This window comes from Malaclemys terrapin, chromosome 3 (genome assembly GCF_027887155.1).
Source record: "Malaclemys terrapin pileata isolate rMalTer1 chromosome 3, rMalTer1.hap1, whole genome shotgun sequence".
NCBI lineage: Eukaryota > Metazoa > Chordata > Testudines > Emydidae > Malaclemys > Malaclemys terrapin.
The window spans coordinates 119,064,733-119,082,716 of record NC_071507.1 but is presented as its reverse complement, the minus strand read 5'-3'; the positions used below and the strand labels follow the sequence as shown (position 1 = coordinate 119,082,716).

General features: G+C 40.9%; 1 protein-coding gene across 1 annotated transcript in view; it reads left to right on the top strand.

Annotated features, from left to right (window-relative positions):
• SLC35F1 (solute carrier family 35 member F1) overlaps positions 1–16,746 on the top strand; it is a 380,070-nt gene extending 363,324 nt beyond the window's left edge. The window contains exon 8 of the mRNA XM_054024409.1: positions 12,398–16,746. Within this exon, the coding sequence (XP_053880384.1) occupies positions 12,398–12,622 (225 nt within the window). The 3' untranslated portion in view covers positions 12,623–16,746. The remainder of the gene's footprint in view (positions 1–12,397) is intronic.
• The last annotated feature ends 1,238 nt before the right edge of the window (positions 16,747–17,984 follow it).

Genomic DNA, 17,984 nt, shown 5'->3' with positions numbered 1-17,984 from the left:
ATGACTGGAAGCAGCCAGATCCTCCTCCCAGGCTAGAGTGGCAGCAGCCAGCACTGGGGGATAGCCACGCAACCACAGCCCTCCACCCAGTCCTGGGCAAGGGACATCCAGGTGCAGAGCCTTAAGGAGCTGAACAGGAACCCAGGGAGATGCCAGAGAAAGCCAGGAACTGAGCACTGCTATGTTCCTAGAGCTCATTCCAAGCTGCAGCCTTGTCAGACTTAAATGCTGTTAATTAGGACATTTGCTGTCATTCATGTAAATAAGAATGCATAATACTCAATGCAAATTAGGTCATTTATGTAAAATCTCCAGATATCTGACCTTTCAGCTGTAACAGGTATTCTTACTGACTAGACTTGCATCCCACGGAGAACTCATTCCATGCAACTTCTGGATTTTGTTATAGTGCAGTTCATTTGCTGTATTTGAGGTGAAAATAGAAAGCAGTGCGCAAACAAGCTCAGACTCTCGATCAATTCATCAACCCAAGTGGAAATGTCTGTCTGCCATATAAAAGATAATGAGAGAAATTCGTTTTTAGTTCTGTTAGCTCAGTCAGTTCATGTACTCATGTGTGAAATTACCCAAGGGGGGAGGATACAAGTCTGTAAAGGAACCCTCATTGGCCTCTGATTTGATCGGCTGTGCAGATTATGCTGCAAAATGAATTAGTTTTGAAAACAGAGGGCCTCACCAAACTACACAGGATTGCTGATTAGAATAAAGCACTGCTGGGGACTGCCAGTCCTCACAGCATCAAGAATGTAAAGAGGAATATGGAATGAAATGAACTTTGCTCCAGTGAAAGGTTTTGTGTAGATTTTGTTGCTCTTCAGAAGCATGTTCTCAGGAAGTTACTTCTCTAAAAGGGTTAATATTCCATGGATTAATTGGCCTGGTTTGTTTGTTAATTCTTGTTGAAATGATTTGCTTCTCCACCGTTTCCCAACTGGAGAGGGAAAAAGGTAGTGGTTCTTACATTTCAGATGCTTATCATGTAATATGAGGCAGATAATGTCTCCAAGTTTTGACTTCAGCTAGTCATCTAATAGACATTTACATTTTCTCATCTCAAGACTTCAACGCAGTTAGGTTGCCATCAGCAGGTAGTCTGATGTTTCATATCAGCCCCCAAGAGGCTTAGACTGCTGCTATTCTTATTAAATAAAATTGTAATTGGAGAACCCCAGCGGAAAAATCTGCACTGCTCTTGCAGGCTATTTCCAGTTCAATGGGCTGGATAAAAGAGAATTTGCATTTTCATAACCATAAAAAATAATGGTCATGATCATTATCATGATGGTTTAGTGCAAAACCAAAATTAGCAAATCACTGAGTTTCTTTGTTTGTGTGGGCTTTTCTGCAGAAGCACATCTGTCTGTCTTTGTCATTTACACTATTGTTTTGCTCCAGTGCCAGAAACAATGTGGCTCTGTTCAGCAGTGACAGGCAGAAGCACTTGTCTGCAAATTCCCTCTTGCAGCAGAAATTCCCCTTAGTTGCAAACACACTTTTATTTCCTTTTGTTCTGATTTTCCATCTAACTTCATGAGATATGAAGAATGACTTGCTCTTGTCAGACCCAGAAATGTATTTTCCTCCCTTTTTATGGTTTTTCCTTTTATTTTCATCTACTTTCTTCGTAGTTATTCAGGAAAGATGAAATCCAAAGCACTATTTGCTCCTCAGCAAGGACCCACCTTTGCACCCAGTTTCTCAACTAGATTACTTTGAGGCAGTGTTTCTCAGTGACTGGTCTGTGTGGACCAGTGCCAGTCCCTGAGATCTTCCTGACACAGTTTAGGAAGGTTGCAAGCTGACCCCCTATATCAAAAGGGTTGAGAAACACCATTTTGAGGCACAAGGATCTCAAGTACAGATAAGAACAAACTTTGAAAGGTTTAGAGGTTCATTCTGGATAAACACCCAGAACTTCAGATGCATTTATCCAAACTTCATTTAATTTGGAAACCTTGCACTATCAGGCTTTTCCATAAAATGTCTAGTTTCATGGATCCAGATGGGAAAGATACTGCAAGAACAGATTTTCACACTTTTTAGGAACTTTCATTTCAAGCCATAACTAGAGATGTGTAATGTTATTTTTAAAAATAACCAAACCTTTTTGGCCAATCTGCAAAATGGTTTTGGTCTTTTCTTAATTTATGTGAACTGGTTCACCCACCTATAGCAGAAACTTAGGTGGTCAAGCCCATTCATCTTCTTTGATCACTAAATCATAGTGCTTCACTAGTTTCCTGGCAGGAGCCTATAGTAACCAAACATCAGAACTATTGCCTTGAACCCCAGGTCATGTAGCTAAATCAGATGACGTTATCTTTTCCACTAACCCTGACTGGGTGAATGTATTCTGGCATCAATTCCCTATGGAACATCCCTAGGATATATAGCAGAAACATCCAGCCACTCAAAATCAGTAGGTTTGCTGCATACACTGAGCATGTCATGTCATACATATTATCTAGACCTTGTTTTGTATGATTATCTTCAGTTTGACAAGCACATTAAAAGTTTTGATTTATAAAAAGTGTATTTTAAGTGTTGTATAGTTTATTTTCACTGCAGGTACCGAATAAGGTGAGAAGTAATCTTTATGGCTTCCTAATATTTTGCAAATTTCAGTAGCATCAAGTAATCTATACTGAGGGCTTAGATTAGGCTGAGATTTAGACTCAGACTTTAATGGCAGAAGGGACCATTATGATTGTCTAGTCTGACCTGCGTTGTGCAGGAGGCCATAGAATCTCACCCACCCATTCCTGTAATAACCCCCTAACCTATGTCTGAGCTATTGAAGTCCTCAAATCATGGTTTAAAGACTTCAAGGTGCAGAGAATCCTCCAGCAAGTGACCCGTGCCCCATGCTGCAGAGGAAGGTGAAAAACCTCCAGGTCCTCTGCCAATCTGCCCTGTAGGAAAATTCCTTCCCGACCCCAAATACGGTGATCAGCTAAACCCTGAGCATATGGGCAAGACTCACCAGCCAGACACCTAGGAAAGAATTTTCTGTAGTAACTCAGATCCCACCCCATCTAACATCCCATCAAAGGCCATTGGGCATATTTACCGCTAATAGTCAAAGGTCAATTAATTGGCAAAATTAGGCTTTCCCATCATACCATCCCCTCCATAAATTTATCAAGCTTAGTCTTGAAGCCAGATATGTCTTTTGCTCCCACTTCCCGTTGGAAGGCTGTTCCAGAACTTCACTCCTCTGATGGTTAGAAACCTTCATCTAATTTCAAGTCTAAACTTCCTGATGGCCAGTTTATATCCACTTGTTCTTGTGTCCACATAGGTACTGAGCTTAAATAATTCCTCTCACCCCCCTGGTATTTATCCCGCTGATATATTTATAAAGAGCAATCATATCTCCCCTCGGCCTTCTTTTGGTTAGGCTAAAGAAGCCAAGCTCTTTGAGTCTCCTTTCATAAGACAGGTTTTCCTTTCCTCGGCTCATCCTAGTAGCCCTTCTCTGTACCTGTTCCAGTTTGAATTCATCCTTCTTAAACATGGGAGACCAGAACTGTACACAGTATTCCAGATGAGGTCTTACCAGTGCCTTGTATGATGGTACTAACACCTCCTTAACTCTACTGGAAATACCTTGCCTGATGCTTCCCAAGACCACATTAGCTTTTTTCATGGTCATATCACATTGGCAGCTCATAGTCATCCTGTGATTAACCAATACTCTGAGGTCCTTCTCCTCTGTTACTTCCAACTGATGAGTCCCCTGCTTATAACAAAAATTCTTGTTATTAATCCCTAAATGCATGACCTTGCACTTTTCACAATTAAATTTCATCCTATTACTATTATTCCAGTTTACAAGGCCATCCAGATCTTCCTGTATGATATCCAGGTCCTTCTCTGTATTGGCAATACCTCCCAGCTTTGTCATCTGCAAACTTTATTTGCACACTCCCACTTTTTTGTGCGAAGGTCAGTAATAAAAAGATTGGTCCCAAAACCAATCCCTGAGGAACTCCACTAGTAACCTCCCTCCAGCCTTACAGTTCACCTTTCAGTGTGACCTGTTGTAGTCTCCCCTTTAACCAGTTCCTTATCCACCTTTCAATTATCATATTGATCCCCATCTTTTCCAATTTAACTAATAATTCCCCATGTGGAACTATATCAAATGCCTTACTGAAATCGAAGTAAATTAGATCCACCGCGTTTCCTTTGTCTAAAAAATTGGTTACCTTCTCAAAGAAGGAGATCAGGTTGGTTTGGCATGATCTACCTTTTGTAAAACCATGTTGTATTTTGCACCAATTACCATTGACTTCAATGTCCTTAACTAATTTCTCCTTCAAAATTTTTTCCAAGACCTTGCATACTACAGATGTTAAACTAACAGGCCTGTAGTTACCCAGATCACATTTCCCCCCTTTCTTAAAAATAGGAACTATGTTAGCATTCTCCAGTCATACGGTACAAGCCCTGAGTTTACAGATTCATTAAAAATTCTTGCTAATGGGCTTGCAATTTCATGTTCCAGTTCCTTTAATATTCTTGATTGAAGATTATCTGGGGCCCCCGATTTAGTCCCATTAAGTTGTTCGAGTTTGGCTTCTACTGCAGATGTGGTAATATCTGCCTCCATATCCTCATTCCCATGTGTCATCCTGCCATTATCCCTAAGCTCCTCTTTAGCCTCATTAAAGACTGAGGCAAAGTATTTGTTTAGCTATTGAGCCATGCCTAGATTATCCTTAACCTCCACTCCAGCCTCAGTATTTAGTAGTCCCACTTCTTCTTCTTTCTTCTTATTTATATGGCTATAGAACCTTTTACTATTGGTTTTAATTCCCTTTGCAAGGTCCAACTCTACATGGCTTTTTGCCTTTCTCACTTTATCCCTACATGTTCTGACCTCAATAAGGGAGCTTTCCTTGCTGATCCTACAAGCCCACTTGTAGGCTTTCTGCTTTTTCTTAATCACCTCCCTGAGATGCTTGGTCTACAACTCCTGCCTATGAATTTTTCCCCTTTCTTGGAATGCAGGCTTCTAATAGTTTCTGCAACTTTGACTTGAAGTAATTCCAGGCCTCCTCCACCTTTAATTCCACAAGTTCTTCAGTCCAATCCACTTCCCTAACTAATTTCCTTAATTTTTTAATTAGCCCTTTTGAAATAAAAAAACACTAGTCACAGATCTATTTTTGTTTATCCTTCCATTTAGTTTGACCTGAATTAGCTCATGATTGGGGGGAGGAATAGCTCAGTGGTTTAAGCATTAGCCTGCTAAACCCAGGGTTGTGAGTTCAATCCTTGAGGGGGCCACTTAGGGAGCTGGGGTAAAATCAGTACTTGGTCAGGCAGGGGGCTGGACTCAATGACCTTTCAAGGTCCCTTCCAGTTCTAGGAGATAGGATATCTCCATTAATTAATGATTGCTCAAACCAAGATTGTCCCCTACAACCATTTCTTCTATGAGGTCTTCACTACTCACCAAAACCAAATCTAAAATGGCCTCCCCTCTTGTTGGTACAGCAACTACCTGGTGAAGGAATCCATCAGCTATTGCATCCAGGAAAATCTGATCCCTATTATTATTTATTAGCACTTGTCCTCCAGTCTATATCTGGGAAGTTAAAGTCTCCCATGATCACACATTTCCCATTAGTATTTACTTCATTAAAGAGGTCTCTATCCATATCCAAATCAGATCTCCATGGTCTGTAGCACACCCTAAGCACTATCCCAGGGGAGGGTCTAGTAGCTTTCTTCCCCAATGTGATTTTTTGCTCAAAGAGACTGTCTTATCCATTCCATCACTTCTTATTTCTTTAGTCTACCTCATCATTGATATACAACGCTACTCCACCATCTTTGCCTTTAGATAGATCCTCTAATAACTTCTGTCAAGCATAGCAGGCAGGCTGTGATGTGTAGACTGATTTAGTGCTGACTAGTTCACATGTTTTGGGGAATGTCATAAATGTTCATTATGATAAGAGTATGAAGTTAACTGAAACAGAGGTATTTATTTTCTTTCTCTATAGAAGAGATCTCCGCATCCTTATCAGATCCAAGAGGATGTCTCTGTTTCCATTTCTTTGTCATCAATTCCCATGCTATGCCAGTCATCCTTTTTCTGATTAAAGAAGTTTGGATGAAAGTCCTTAGAAACCCACCAGCACTGCTCATTAATTGGTAGAAGTGGTCGATACTGAGCAACATGATGCATTCATTCAACCTGACTACATTACAGCATTTACAGCTCCAGTTCAGGCTGGAAATCAAACTCTTCAGGACAGGAGGGGTGTGTGTGTGTGTGTGTGTGTGTGTGTGTACCAGCATAATGGATGGAGCCTGGCTTGGTTGAGTTCTCTAGGTGCTACCCTCATCCATGTAATTATCATTAACCCCACGGAGGGTTCTGACCTATCTATGCAAATACACAGAGAAGTTCATTTTAATCCTCCATTATTTATCTGCCATAGTATCAACAAGGTGCCCCTAGCAAAAATAGGCAGCGTGGTGATTCCAGCTGGCTTTAGCTCTATTTCAGAGTTCCTTTTTTCACTGTAAGGAAATTTCCATCTACTGCACTGAAAAACAGCTGGCTTCTCCTGACTGATTTGGCCAGTGCTGTGGATTCGGTATCGGCTGGAGATTATAACTATACGACCTTCTCTTGCTGAGTTTCATTCTGTGTTTTGTTAAGTGTGGTCTTAGGTCACTAAGGCAAGTGTTCTCAACCTAGGGGTCATGCCCCTCGGCTCTTCTCACATTTGCTAAATGGAAGGGGGGGGGAATATGAAAAGCTGAGAACCACTGTTGAAGGGGAATTGTGGTCCACCACCAATGAGAGAGACCTTTGCACTGGTCAAGGACAGCAGAGAAGTTTTGAGCTCATTATTGACAGATTGCTAATGCTTCCCTGTGGAAGGGCAGAATGCCAGTTGTGATGTACCTGCTTAAAAGAAATAATTTGATTAAAGAGCTAACTGTCTGGGGGATTTTCTCCCTCTCGCTGGCCCATCACCGCAGTGAAGAGATTGCACTACAGTACTTGTAGGAGGTGAATTGAAAAATACTATTTCTTTTGTTTATCATTTTTAATGCAAATACATTTGGTGCAAATAATTGTAATAAATAATATAAAGTGAGCACAGTACAGTTTGTATTCTGTGTTGTAATAGAAATCAATATATTTGAAAATGCAGAAAAACATCCAGAAATATTTAATAAATTTCAATGGGTATTTTATTGTTTAACAGTGTGATTAATTGTGATTAATTTTTTTTGAGTTAATCATGTGAGTTAACTGCAATTAATCAACAGTCCGAATTTTTATATTTTTTGCGAGGCTTATGAGACATAGATGAGAGAAAATAAGAGAAGTTAGAAAAATGAACAACAATATCTTTTTCAAGCAATGGTTCACCCCAAAAGAGGAATTACACAACCTCTGAGAGCTCTAGTTCAGTTATATGTAGGGTAGCAATACAAAATGATGCACTCAAACTCCATTTTTTAGAATAGTTTATGGAACAGCTATTTTTGAAGTTGTTTCTTTTACTGTCTATTAACACTTAATCTAAAGGAAATGAGGTTCGCGGGTCAAGATAAAAATTCCTTACACAGACACAGCAGTAGAGTACTTCAGTGAATACAAGTTTCAGTAAAACAAAAAGATTTCATTTGGGAAATCTAACAAACTCTGCACAGCGAATAGCATTTGTAGTCAATTTTCATTTGATTAACATAGTCTATCTTAAGCTCTTCAGAGTGCTGATTTCAAAGCCCATGAAATCAATTGAAAGATTTCCATTGATTTTAGTGGGCTTTGGATGAGGCCCAAAAGCTGCTGGAAAAATTATCCAATAATCAACGATTGCTCTCCCTCACTAGCCTGCTATATATATATATATATATATATATATATATATATATATATATATATTGCTTTACCTCCGTTGAATGAAATAGGCTGAAACCCCAGCAATGCTATGAACAACTTTTATCACCTTAGCACTGCAGAGAGCAGGGCTGGCTCCAGGCACCAGCTGAGCAAGCTGATGCTTGGGGTGGCAGATTGTTCGAGGAGGCATTCTGCCCAATCCTAGGGTGGCACGACCACTTTTTTGTTGTTGTTCCGCTCCGGCCACCCTGTAGGGGGCAGCGGCGCGGAGAACCAGAGTGCCCTGCAGGGCAGTCCTTTTCCTTCCCTCCCCGCCGACCGGAGCGGAGCCCGCGCAGCGGGAGGGGCCGCGTGGCAGTGCCCCTGCTGTAGCCCTGGCGCCTCCTTCTCTCTCTCCCACCCGCTCTCTCCCCCCCCCCCAGCCGGTCCCCCTGCACCCGTGCTCCGGCCGTGCCGCAGGGTTTTTTTGTTTTTGTTTTTGTTTTTTGCTTGGGGCGGCCAAAAAGCCTGAGCCGGCCCTGGCAGAGAGCCAGTGACTAAACTTCTAAGAAAGTGATTATGATAGAAAAGAGAGAAAATAAACAAATGCAGCTCCAGCCTGTATCCTCTTGTTTCTAACCAGGAAAGTGTTAACGATTATTATTATATTTTGTTGTTGTAGGGCCTCATTGCACTGAGTAAGCTAGACACTCAGACCTTTGTACGCTCTGCCATCGTGTGGGCTACAGGGCTCTGAATTGCAGCACACAAAGTGTTGAGTGCTAACTGTCCCGTGCCAGCGCTGCTGGTGTGACCCAAAAGGTACCTAGTTCGTGTTAACATAATCCTCTTTCAACAGGACTGTGTTAACGTGAACAAGGCACCTTTTCATTTGCACCAGCAGCGTCCTCCTGGGGAAGTTAGTGCACAACACTTGGTGCGCTCCCTATAGTGCATGCCATGGCACAGTGTAAACATAGCCCCAGTGATAACCCTGGCCCCGAAGAGCTTACCATTTTCAAATGATAAAAGCAGACCAAGGGCTGGGGGAGAGGATAACAGCATATATGCCAAGTGTCCAGAGAAGGAGAGGCACATCTTGTTAGTTTGTTTCCTTCATCCTGTTCCCAGACACCAATGTGAAAGTGGGGAGAGGGATGCAGTCAAAATAGGCTTTATTTTTGTAAATATTATGTAACTTAAAAAATTTCCTGTTCTCTCCCATTTCCCTTGTTACCTTTCCTCTCCTACCTCCACCCCCGGCTGTCTTCTCTCTCACCACTCCCCTCATCCTCTTTGTCTCTCCCTCCTTACTCCTGGATAACTGTACCCCCAGCTTCCATTAGGGTGACCAGATATCCTGATTTTATAGGGACAGTCCTGATTTTTGGGTCTTCTTTTTATATAGGCTCCTATTACCCTCCACCCCGTCCCGATTTTTCACATTTGCTGTCTGGTCCCCTAGCTTCCATAGTGTAGGGATGAGTTCTCGGTAGGGGTCCTCACCCCAAGACAGTTTTGTGCTCAGCTCCATTTTTCTAAGGCTACTGCAATCTGTATGATGCTGTTGCTCCCTAAGCTGCTTTTCCCCACTGTCCCTGTGACTGGCAATTGCACTAGCAACTCAGTGAAGGAGCCAGGCATCTGGCAGTGGGTAGGGACCTTATAGGCCCTTGCAGAATATGGGATTGGGGACACGCACATCTGTCCTCCCCACTGCTTCCCTTCTTCAGTTTCTGGTGCTCAGAGGTGTCTTGACCTAGCAAGCAGCAATAAAAATGAAATTCAACTGCCAACCCAGTGTAAAACTCCTGAAGTCTGGATGGTAATTGGACCTTGGGTTTTCGTTCAGCCTAATACCACAGTAGAGACTAGCTGGATTGTCGGATCAGGGCTCAGATTCTTGAAACTCTTCCTCCCACCCTAAAACCTTTTGGGAAAGTTTGTGCCTGGGATTTTAGTTTGGGCTTATTTGAGACTGAAAAGCAGACCCTCTGCTACAGCCAAGAGGTGCCAAAATTTATGTATGAGGAGAAAAGGAGAGAACTGAGACATTCTCAGGGAGTGAAAATTAAAATGAAACAGAGAGGAAAAAAACACTGGATCAATTTGACTTGGGGTTTGATTACCACAGGGGGGAGATCTCTACCCAACCACTCCTTGCAGGCTTGTGACACATGGAAGGAATCTTTCAGCAGACTAGCTCTCGCATTCTGCATTGTGTTTTTGGCTGGGTGATTACATCAGATCACACTGCCAGATGACACGTGGAGACCTGGTGACATGCTTGGAAAAAAGCAATTAATGACTGACGAAAAGCAGAGCCCTGTCTTCTTTCCAGCTACAGACCTGACATCTTTAAACTTTCCCCATTATGGTGCATTCCCTTCTGAAGTGTATTTATTACACTCTCGCTGTGCAAAATGACAGCAGATACAGACTTATCAGGGGTTATGCTTCTAGCATTTTCAGAAGCCCTTCAGAGGGGCTATTTCTGAAAAATGCCAAATGCAGCAGGATTAATCACAAGTAGGAATGTTGGACACAAACTCTGTAGCTCAGTGCTGTGGTAGCAAATTAATAACAGGAAAAAGTTTGCACCTTTAAAGAGAATTTGCATTTGACAAAATTATTTCCTTACACGCATAAAGAAGTGGGGCAGAACTGCTGAAGCTCTTGCTTGAATAATTTAACTTAGTCTGGCCTTCAAGCACTGCATCTAAATGAACCAAGAGAAACACATTTGGCACTTGTCATAGTCCCATAGTCAGCTAGGATTAGAGAACAGATTTGCAGCTCCCTTTTGTTCAGAATAATATATCCACCTCTTGAGGTAGCCCATAATTGATTACAATTGTAGTTAGCTGTTGGCATTTTTATTCATTCTTGTATTCCTGACCACAGCTGAACACTTGCACTTTTAGAATTCTTGCTAAATACAAAATCAGTTCTATATCCTTTGACCAGCAAGTTGCTCCATGCAGTTTGTCCTCTGGTGAGTCTTGAATTCAGATCACTTTTGATTGCTTTGTGGGAGTTGATTAGGGGTGCACATGTACCCTCACATCACATCTTTGCCCATTTCTACGCGTGTACTGTTTAAAGATTCCGAAAGTTAATTTTTCTTCCTTTATTGGGTTCATGGTTGGTACAGCTTGTGGTGAGCATAAAGGTGACTTTAAGCCCCCTTTACTTCTCTTTTGATCCTAGACAAGCTGGAGTGGCCACATGGCTGCTCTGACTTATGCCAACTAGAATGGACCAGTAGGGACCATTCCACTGGCTGGAAATTAGCGGAGTACATTGTGCTCCAGCTCTGGTATAATTCATATTCCTTCTGCTGATGTGGGAGAAGCAGACAACATAAAACGGTTTATGCCGCCTTCCCACCATCCAAACATTCGTCCATTGCTGAGGAAAGCCTCAGCTTCCCCTTTAGGGCAGCTTTAAGGTCACTTTGTGCTGTTCCAGCAGAATACAGTGACCTTACAGGAGACTAAGGATCAAATACTTTATTTCTAATTCCTATGGACTTCTGGGTTCCTGCCTCTACCTCACCTGCAAGTGCTGAAATATTGCCAGAAAGGTTATTTGCGTGATATTTCCAGCCCAATCTGAAGCAGGATATATCAGAAAACTCAAGAGACGGTCTGGGCTTGTGAAATTGCCTATCAGATTATGCAGACTCAAGCTTTGGATAAATATCTGATCTTCTGCGTGTACATTTCAACCTTTTGAAGTCATCCCAGGGATTCTTAAAGCTAAAGTCTCTGACTTTTCTGAAATCACATTAAAGCATGTGCAGCCCTATTATCTGCTTTCTGAATTCAGCTTACATACACAATATTTATTGCTGCAAGTGAACTACCTTGGGCTTTCACATAGGTGAATAAATATTGATGTACTACCAGGCACCAATATGTGGTTAAGTAAATGTCAAAAGAGCCTTTACTAAAAATATATTTTCTAAGGGTACTTTTTAAATGCTTTTTTAAATTCATGGTATCACTGCTATTTATATAGCACTGACTATGTGTTATACTTTAAGGCCACGTGGTTTGAAAACAATAAAACCTCATACTTAAAACTGCACCTTTCAGCCATAGATCTCAAAACATTTTACAAATATTGGTAAATAGCATTATCTCTATTTTGCGGAAGGAGAAACTGAACTCCAGAGAGAGGAAGTGACTTGGGCAAAGTCATATAGCAGATAAGTATCAGAGCTGAGAACAAAACCCAGATCTTCTGAGTCCCAGTTAACAAACTCATATTTACCTATTGCTAGGGCCACAGGAGAATTGCACTCATATTTTTGATAAAATAGGTGGCACGAGTAATGGAAACAAACTTCCAGTATCTCCTCAAAATCTACAGTCAAACAAGGAACGACTAACAGTGCTCTATGCTGTGCATATAAAAACAAAGATCTGTGCCTGCAATTTTCCACTAGCCCTCGTGAGCACAGAATAACCAGTGCAACTTTCTAATGACTTAACTCTTATTTATGTTTAGTTTTCAGGACTTTATCTGCTGTCATTCTTCACTATCCTTGTTGGGCTGGTGCTGTACTCCTCCACGTCTACGTACGTAGCCCAGGATCCACGGGTGTATAAGCAGTTTCGAAACCCTTCAGGACCTGTTGTAGACTTGCCAGCAACCGGACAGCTGGAACCTTCAGTAACGTATACCAGTTTAGGCCAGGAGACAGAAGAGGAGCCTCACATCAGAGTTGCCTAAACCCAGGCACTTGTCTCCCACTGATGATTTCAGTGGAGTTTGTATATCCATGATCCCTGTATTGTACATAGAGAAAGGTATTTACTGGGTACAGTTACACAGGTGAGCTTCAAGGTAGCAATAGGGAAAGCTTGTAAAAGTTACAAACTAATTGTCACTGGGTGTACATTGCAAAGAGGTGCCAGTCCCTTATTTAGGGTGTTAGCATTATGCTGGTCTCAACAGAATGTTCTATGTGAATCTCTCACTATCAAATGATCTGTGAAGATATTCAAAATACAAGCTGAAATTACATAGAAATCAAAAGGGTATTTTTGCACCTATTGTGTGTTACTTTGCCAAGGCCACACCGAGTTGTGGAAAAGCCACATTTTTTACAGCAAGTCCACTTGTACAATCACTGTTATTTTCTCTCTTTTTAAAATGTGTTTGTTTTGCACAAATCGGAGGGATACTTCTGGTAGCTACACCCTGATGCATTTTTGGTAGCACCTGGATCTTTTGGGAGAAAGGATTAATGAGTTCAGCTGTACTATCTGTCTGGTAGCCCACTTTATATGTAATCTCTGCTATGAGTGCAGGGGAGGGACAACTTACAATATCAGTCTCTATTCTAGGAATAGGTGTAAAATGAGCATTTTAGCCTTTCTATATTTACAGAAGTGAATTACTGAAGCATTGACCTTTTTATGTTTCATGGAGGGTTTCCTGGTGGCTGAGGTTCTGTACCAGGTGCCAGAGGAATTACATTTCTGTAGCTGTGTCTAACCTGCAGAAACAAAACAGAACAAATTTCTTACTTTTAAAATTAAATCTGTAACAAATTTTCATTTTCTATTTTCCTACATATTGTAGCTCTTATTGGTAATGATATATCAGTCAGACCAGGGCACTTATTTTCAATGCTAAGTGCATGTTCAGGAGCCTTCTACTACTCCAGTTCTCAGTCCTGTGTGGTACAGGAGGCTTTGAGTTCCTTTTCCTAACCATGCTAATCTGGAAATATGTAAATTTTTCATTAGAACCTTCTTGTGCCACAATCATAAATATTAGTATGATAATGCAGTGACCTCATGAATATTAAGAATAAGACTGACCCATCTGCTGGTGGTACTGCAGCAGCATGATGGTATTCATGCCAGAGAGGTGTAGTCAATTTTTTTTCATTTGTCTACAAAAGTAGAAGAATTCAGCAGTTTTCTGATATTCACTAGGAAATGTGACAGTCCCTCTGAAATAAGGATGTGCTCTACGCTGTACTTCTGCTGCAGGAAACTCATCAGAAATGTGGAGCGTTTAAAACACTTCTATTGAATCTGAAGCAGAACCCTGCAAATCTGTAGCCTGTCTTGATTTTTTTTCCCTTTTAAGAGCACAGTGAAAGACAGAAGTCATTGCTTCATACAGCCTCAGTCCATTTTCTTCTTAAAATTAAGGAAAGGAGGGATAGTCTTGTTTAAAGAATAGGATAGACAACAGTTTTATTCACAGATCTGCTACAGACCTCTTGTGTGATCTTAGACATGTCATTTAACCTCTGTGTGGCTTAGTTTCCTAATTTTTATATACAGGGATAGTAATTCTTTACCTCCCTCACAGAAGTATTGTGGAACTACATTTTTTTTAAAGTGCTTTAAGATCTTCAGAAAAAAGGAGCCAAGGAAGTAGGACATATTATAATAATAGCTTTTATATATTCATTATATTGGAAAACAGGGTGTGCAGCAAGGTTGTGGTAAATTGCTGCATTTTCTGCTGGTGGGCATATGAAATGTATTTTAGTTGAATTACAGTATTCTGAAGAAGTCAGTTTTAAATGAAAACGTAGGGCTTTATGTTAAAAAAAAAAAAAATACAACTCACCTATTTCCATGAGAAAAAGAAACTGCACACACTTGAGATTGGAAAAGGCCATGCAAATCAACCAAGCAGGATGGATTTCTGCTGAAGTAACAATTGTCTTATAGTCCTGTGCTGCAAAGCTATAAAAAGGATTTCTCTGAAGCAGCCTGAGGGAAGTTTACATACAAGTATAAAAATGGTGACATGCCAATATGCTAATAAATTACTGACATCTGTTTAATCTCATTCTTCCTGTGGATGAGGAAGAGACACAGTCCATCTCATCATGATTATGCTGCCTTCTATGATCCCACTGCAGTTGAAAAAGAGGGGATTGTAATATTGTCAACCTCCCTCACACACAGTCGTGTTCAGAAATCATGAGATTTACACACACTCACAAAATGCTGGGTTTTTTATTTTTTTACTTCTCGTTGGGAACTTTTAGTGATCATGTTTTCAAGCTTTTCCCTGCAACCATAAGGACTGGAAACTTAAACAAAAAAAAACCCCAAAAAACAAAAACAAAAAAAGCTGAGGTTTTCATAGAATGTGACTCCAGGATCTGGGGCTTTAAGAGAAACTGCAAATATTGTGAGATTCACATTCTAAAATTACAAGAGTTGGCAACACTGAGATTTTTCACATTAATCCCTGTTTGTTGGACCTCTCCATTCCCAGTTAAGACCTCAAAATAGGTTTTAAGCGGGACTTAGGTGACCAGTCAATTCACCCTTGTGCAGAGGGCCAGCACAAGACCAAGGAATCACTGAAGTCCTTAAATTAGGGCTTACTTGGTGCATGGGCTTACTTGGTGCATAGGCTTTGTGTAGTCACTGTACAGTTCAAGCCCCTGCAGTATGTTCTTGTCACAACTCTCATTGTTCTCTCAGGTACCCTGAAGAGCATTGGTGGGCACCTGTCATCTCCCAGTCTTTTTGCTACCTTTTATACCAATTAAATACCTTTCTCTGAGCATTATTCCCATGTTAGTCTTGAGACCTTTGAAGACTGGGAGTGTATGTGTGCATGTTTGTTTCATGTTTACATTCCTTCATTTTGCATAATTGTTTTGGTTTACTTCATTCTTAGTATTTATTTTCTAAGCCAAATGTCTGTAGTCTTTTTCTCTCTCTTCTCTCATTTTTATTACAATAATTTGTAGATGTTTATTAAAGTCTTACTAGGAACAACTGGATCGAAGGCATATCCAGGTCAGCTCACTGACCCAGAAGTTTATACATATAAGGGTTTGAAATCAACTGATGGCTAAGAGGTGCCATCTGAGATAATTGTTATCGGATATCTTAAATGACTTAATTGTATGAAAATAAATTGCAACTGTTCACATGTGCCCTGTGCACTCAACAACCGTCCTGTGTGTTCTTGCACATGAAGAGGTTCATGTCACTGAGATAACTTAGTATGGGGTTGTTTTATTTTATTTTTTAGTTTTATTTTATTTAATGGGCTCCAGCTAAAGAGGATGTGTTGAATTGTCCTAATTTGCCAGTAATGGATGGACCTCAAAGGAAAATAGTGGTATAGCTTTACAAATACTCTGAATGAAAGCTGAGGTCCAGCAGGGAAAACTGTTATTTCTAGATGTTTCATTTCCTGCAATTCCAGACCTCAGTGGACACCAACAAGGTTCAGCTATCCAACTGGCAGGGACTCTACTGGTTGAATTAGGACTTCGCCAGCTCTGTGTATATCTTTTCCTTGAAAAAACTGAGCCTCTACTACCCATTGGCAGTGAGTGGCCCTTAGCAAGGCTGATGTAATTTTCTGCTACTGGGTGGAAACTTGCACTGGGAATCAGAACTTGTCTTTTTTTCCCCCAGCTATAAACTTTTTAAATACACAACAACAATAGACAAAGCAATTGAAAATTTTGCACCACTGTGTCATATGGAAAAGTTTCAATGTATAGTTTAGATATTGCTAACGTGTGCTATTAACATTTTGACAAGCGTGTCGTATTGTTTTCTTTCCCTTTTAAAAAAAATTAGTATTCCCAAGCTAGATACAAATATAAATTTTACCCCATGGGTAGGATTTTATTGTTAAATGTCATAATTAAGCACACTAATCTTGGCACTGCAAATGGAAATATGAACCAAAACCAACCAAACAAAAACACTCCAACCCCAAACTCCTGCACCAAGCTGAACAAACCTTTCTCCGTTTTGATATTTGCATGCTCCTATATGGACTGGCTGTGGCAATGTAATGCCTGTATAATGTTTTCAAATAAAAAATAAATGCTTTATGAAAGCAGGGTTATTAGTTTCTTTGCCTGGTTCCTTTCCTGTGGAATAGCCTGACATGACTTTCTTGAAATATGAATATTTAGCAGGAGGTGCTGTAAAATTAAAATCACTGGATGATTTTCAAGTGTAGGCAGCATATCTTTGCTACACAGCCATGTTTACACAAGCCTGACTTTAGCCATCTTCATGAAATCACTTATAACTAGCCAGACTTCATTAGGAGCAGTATTATTCCTGTGTCAGGGGCTCCTGTGGCTTTTGTTGCTTGGCAGCTGCAACCATCTCTCCTGGCTTCCTTCTTTGGTGCTCTGCTTCCAGTTTCTACATTCACTGACCCCCAGCCTCCCACACTGCAGCCATCTTCCAGCAAGGCTCCTGAGATGGGGGAAAGGAAAAAAGGTGAAGGAAATTAGACGCCAGAGGGGAAACGGAACTGGGTTGGAGGAGGGACCAGGAGGCAGAGCGGGAGAGATAAGACCGGAGATACTTCAGAGTAGGGTGACCAGATGTCCTGATTTTATAGGGACAGTCCCGATTTTGAGGTCTGTTTCTTATATAGGCTCTTATTACCCCCCACCTCCGTCCCGATTTTTCACCCCCTGGCCGGTCACCCTACTTCAGAGCAGACTGAGAAGATGGAAGAGAAGAAACCCTAGAGTGTGCAGTCAAAGCATTCAGTGGAGTGTAGGAATTGACATTCAAGGATACTTGTCAGGATGTGTGTCTGCCCAGTTTTATTTGCATGGCATTCCTGTAAGAAAATCCACCACCAGATTTCCCCCATCTCCTGCCCCAGTGCTGGGAATGCAAATGGCTGGAAATTGGTGACCTGATGCCATTTCATACTCTCTTCTCACATCAGCCCAATTGCAGCTGGATGGAGTTCCACAGACAGAGATTCTGGGCTAATGCATGTTTTTATTCAGTGCCAGATTAGCAAGTATAAATTTGTGCATGTTATCCTGTCTTTAAGTAATGGGTAAGTGTTTGTGGTTTGATTGTGCTAATAATTGCTATATATTTTCCTCCAATCCTGCACATCCCTGCATCCACCACATTAAAAATCTCTCCTCACCTTCTGGCTGGAACTTGACCTCTGCCTGTACGGATCCTAATAATAGTGATTGCTTGGAATTACTCTATAAATAACTGTTTACTTGGAAATATTTTTACATGAATGATATCACACATGCTTCAGTATGAAAGGAACATTGTTAAGTAACATATATAATGTTTTATTTAAAAAA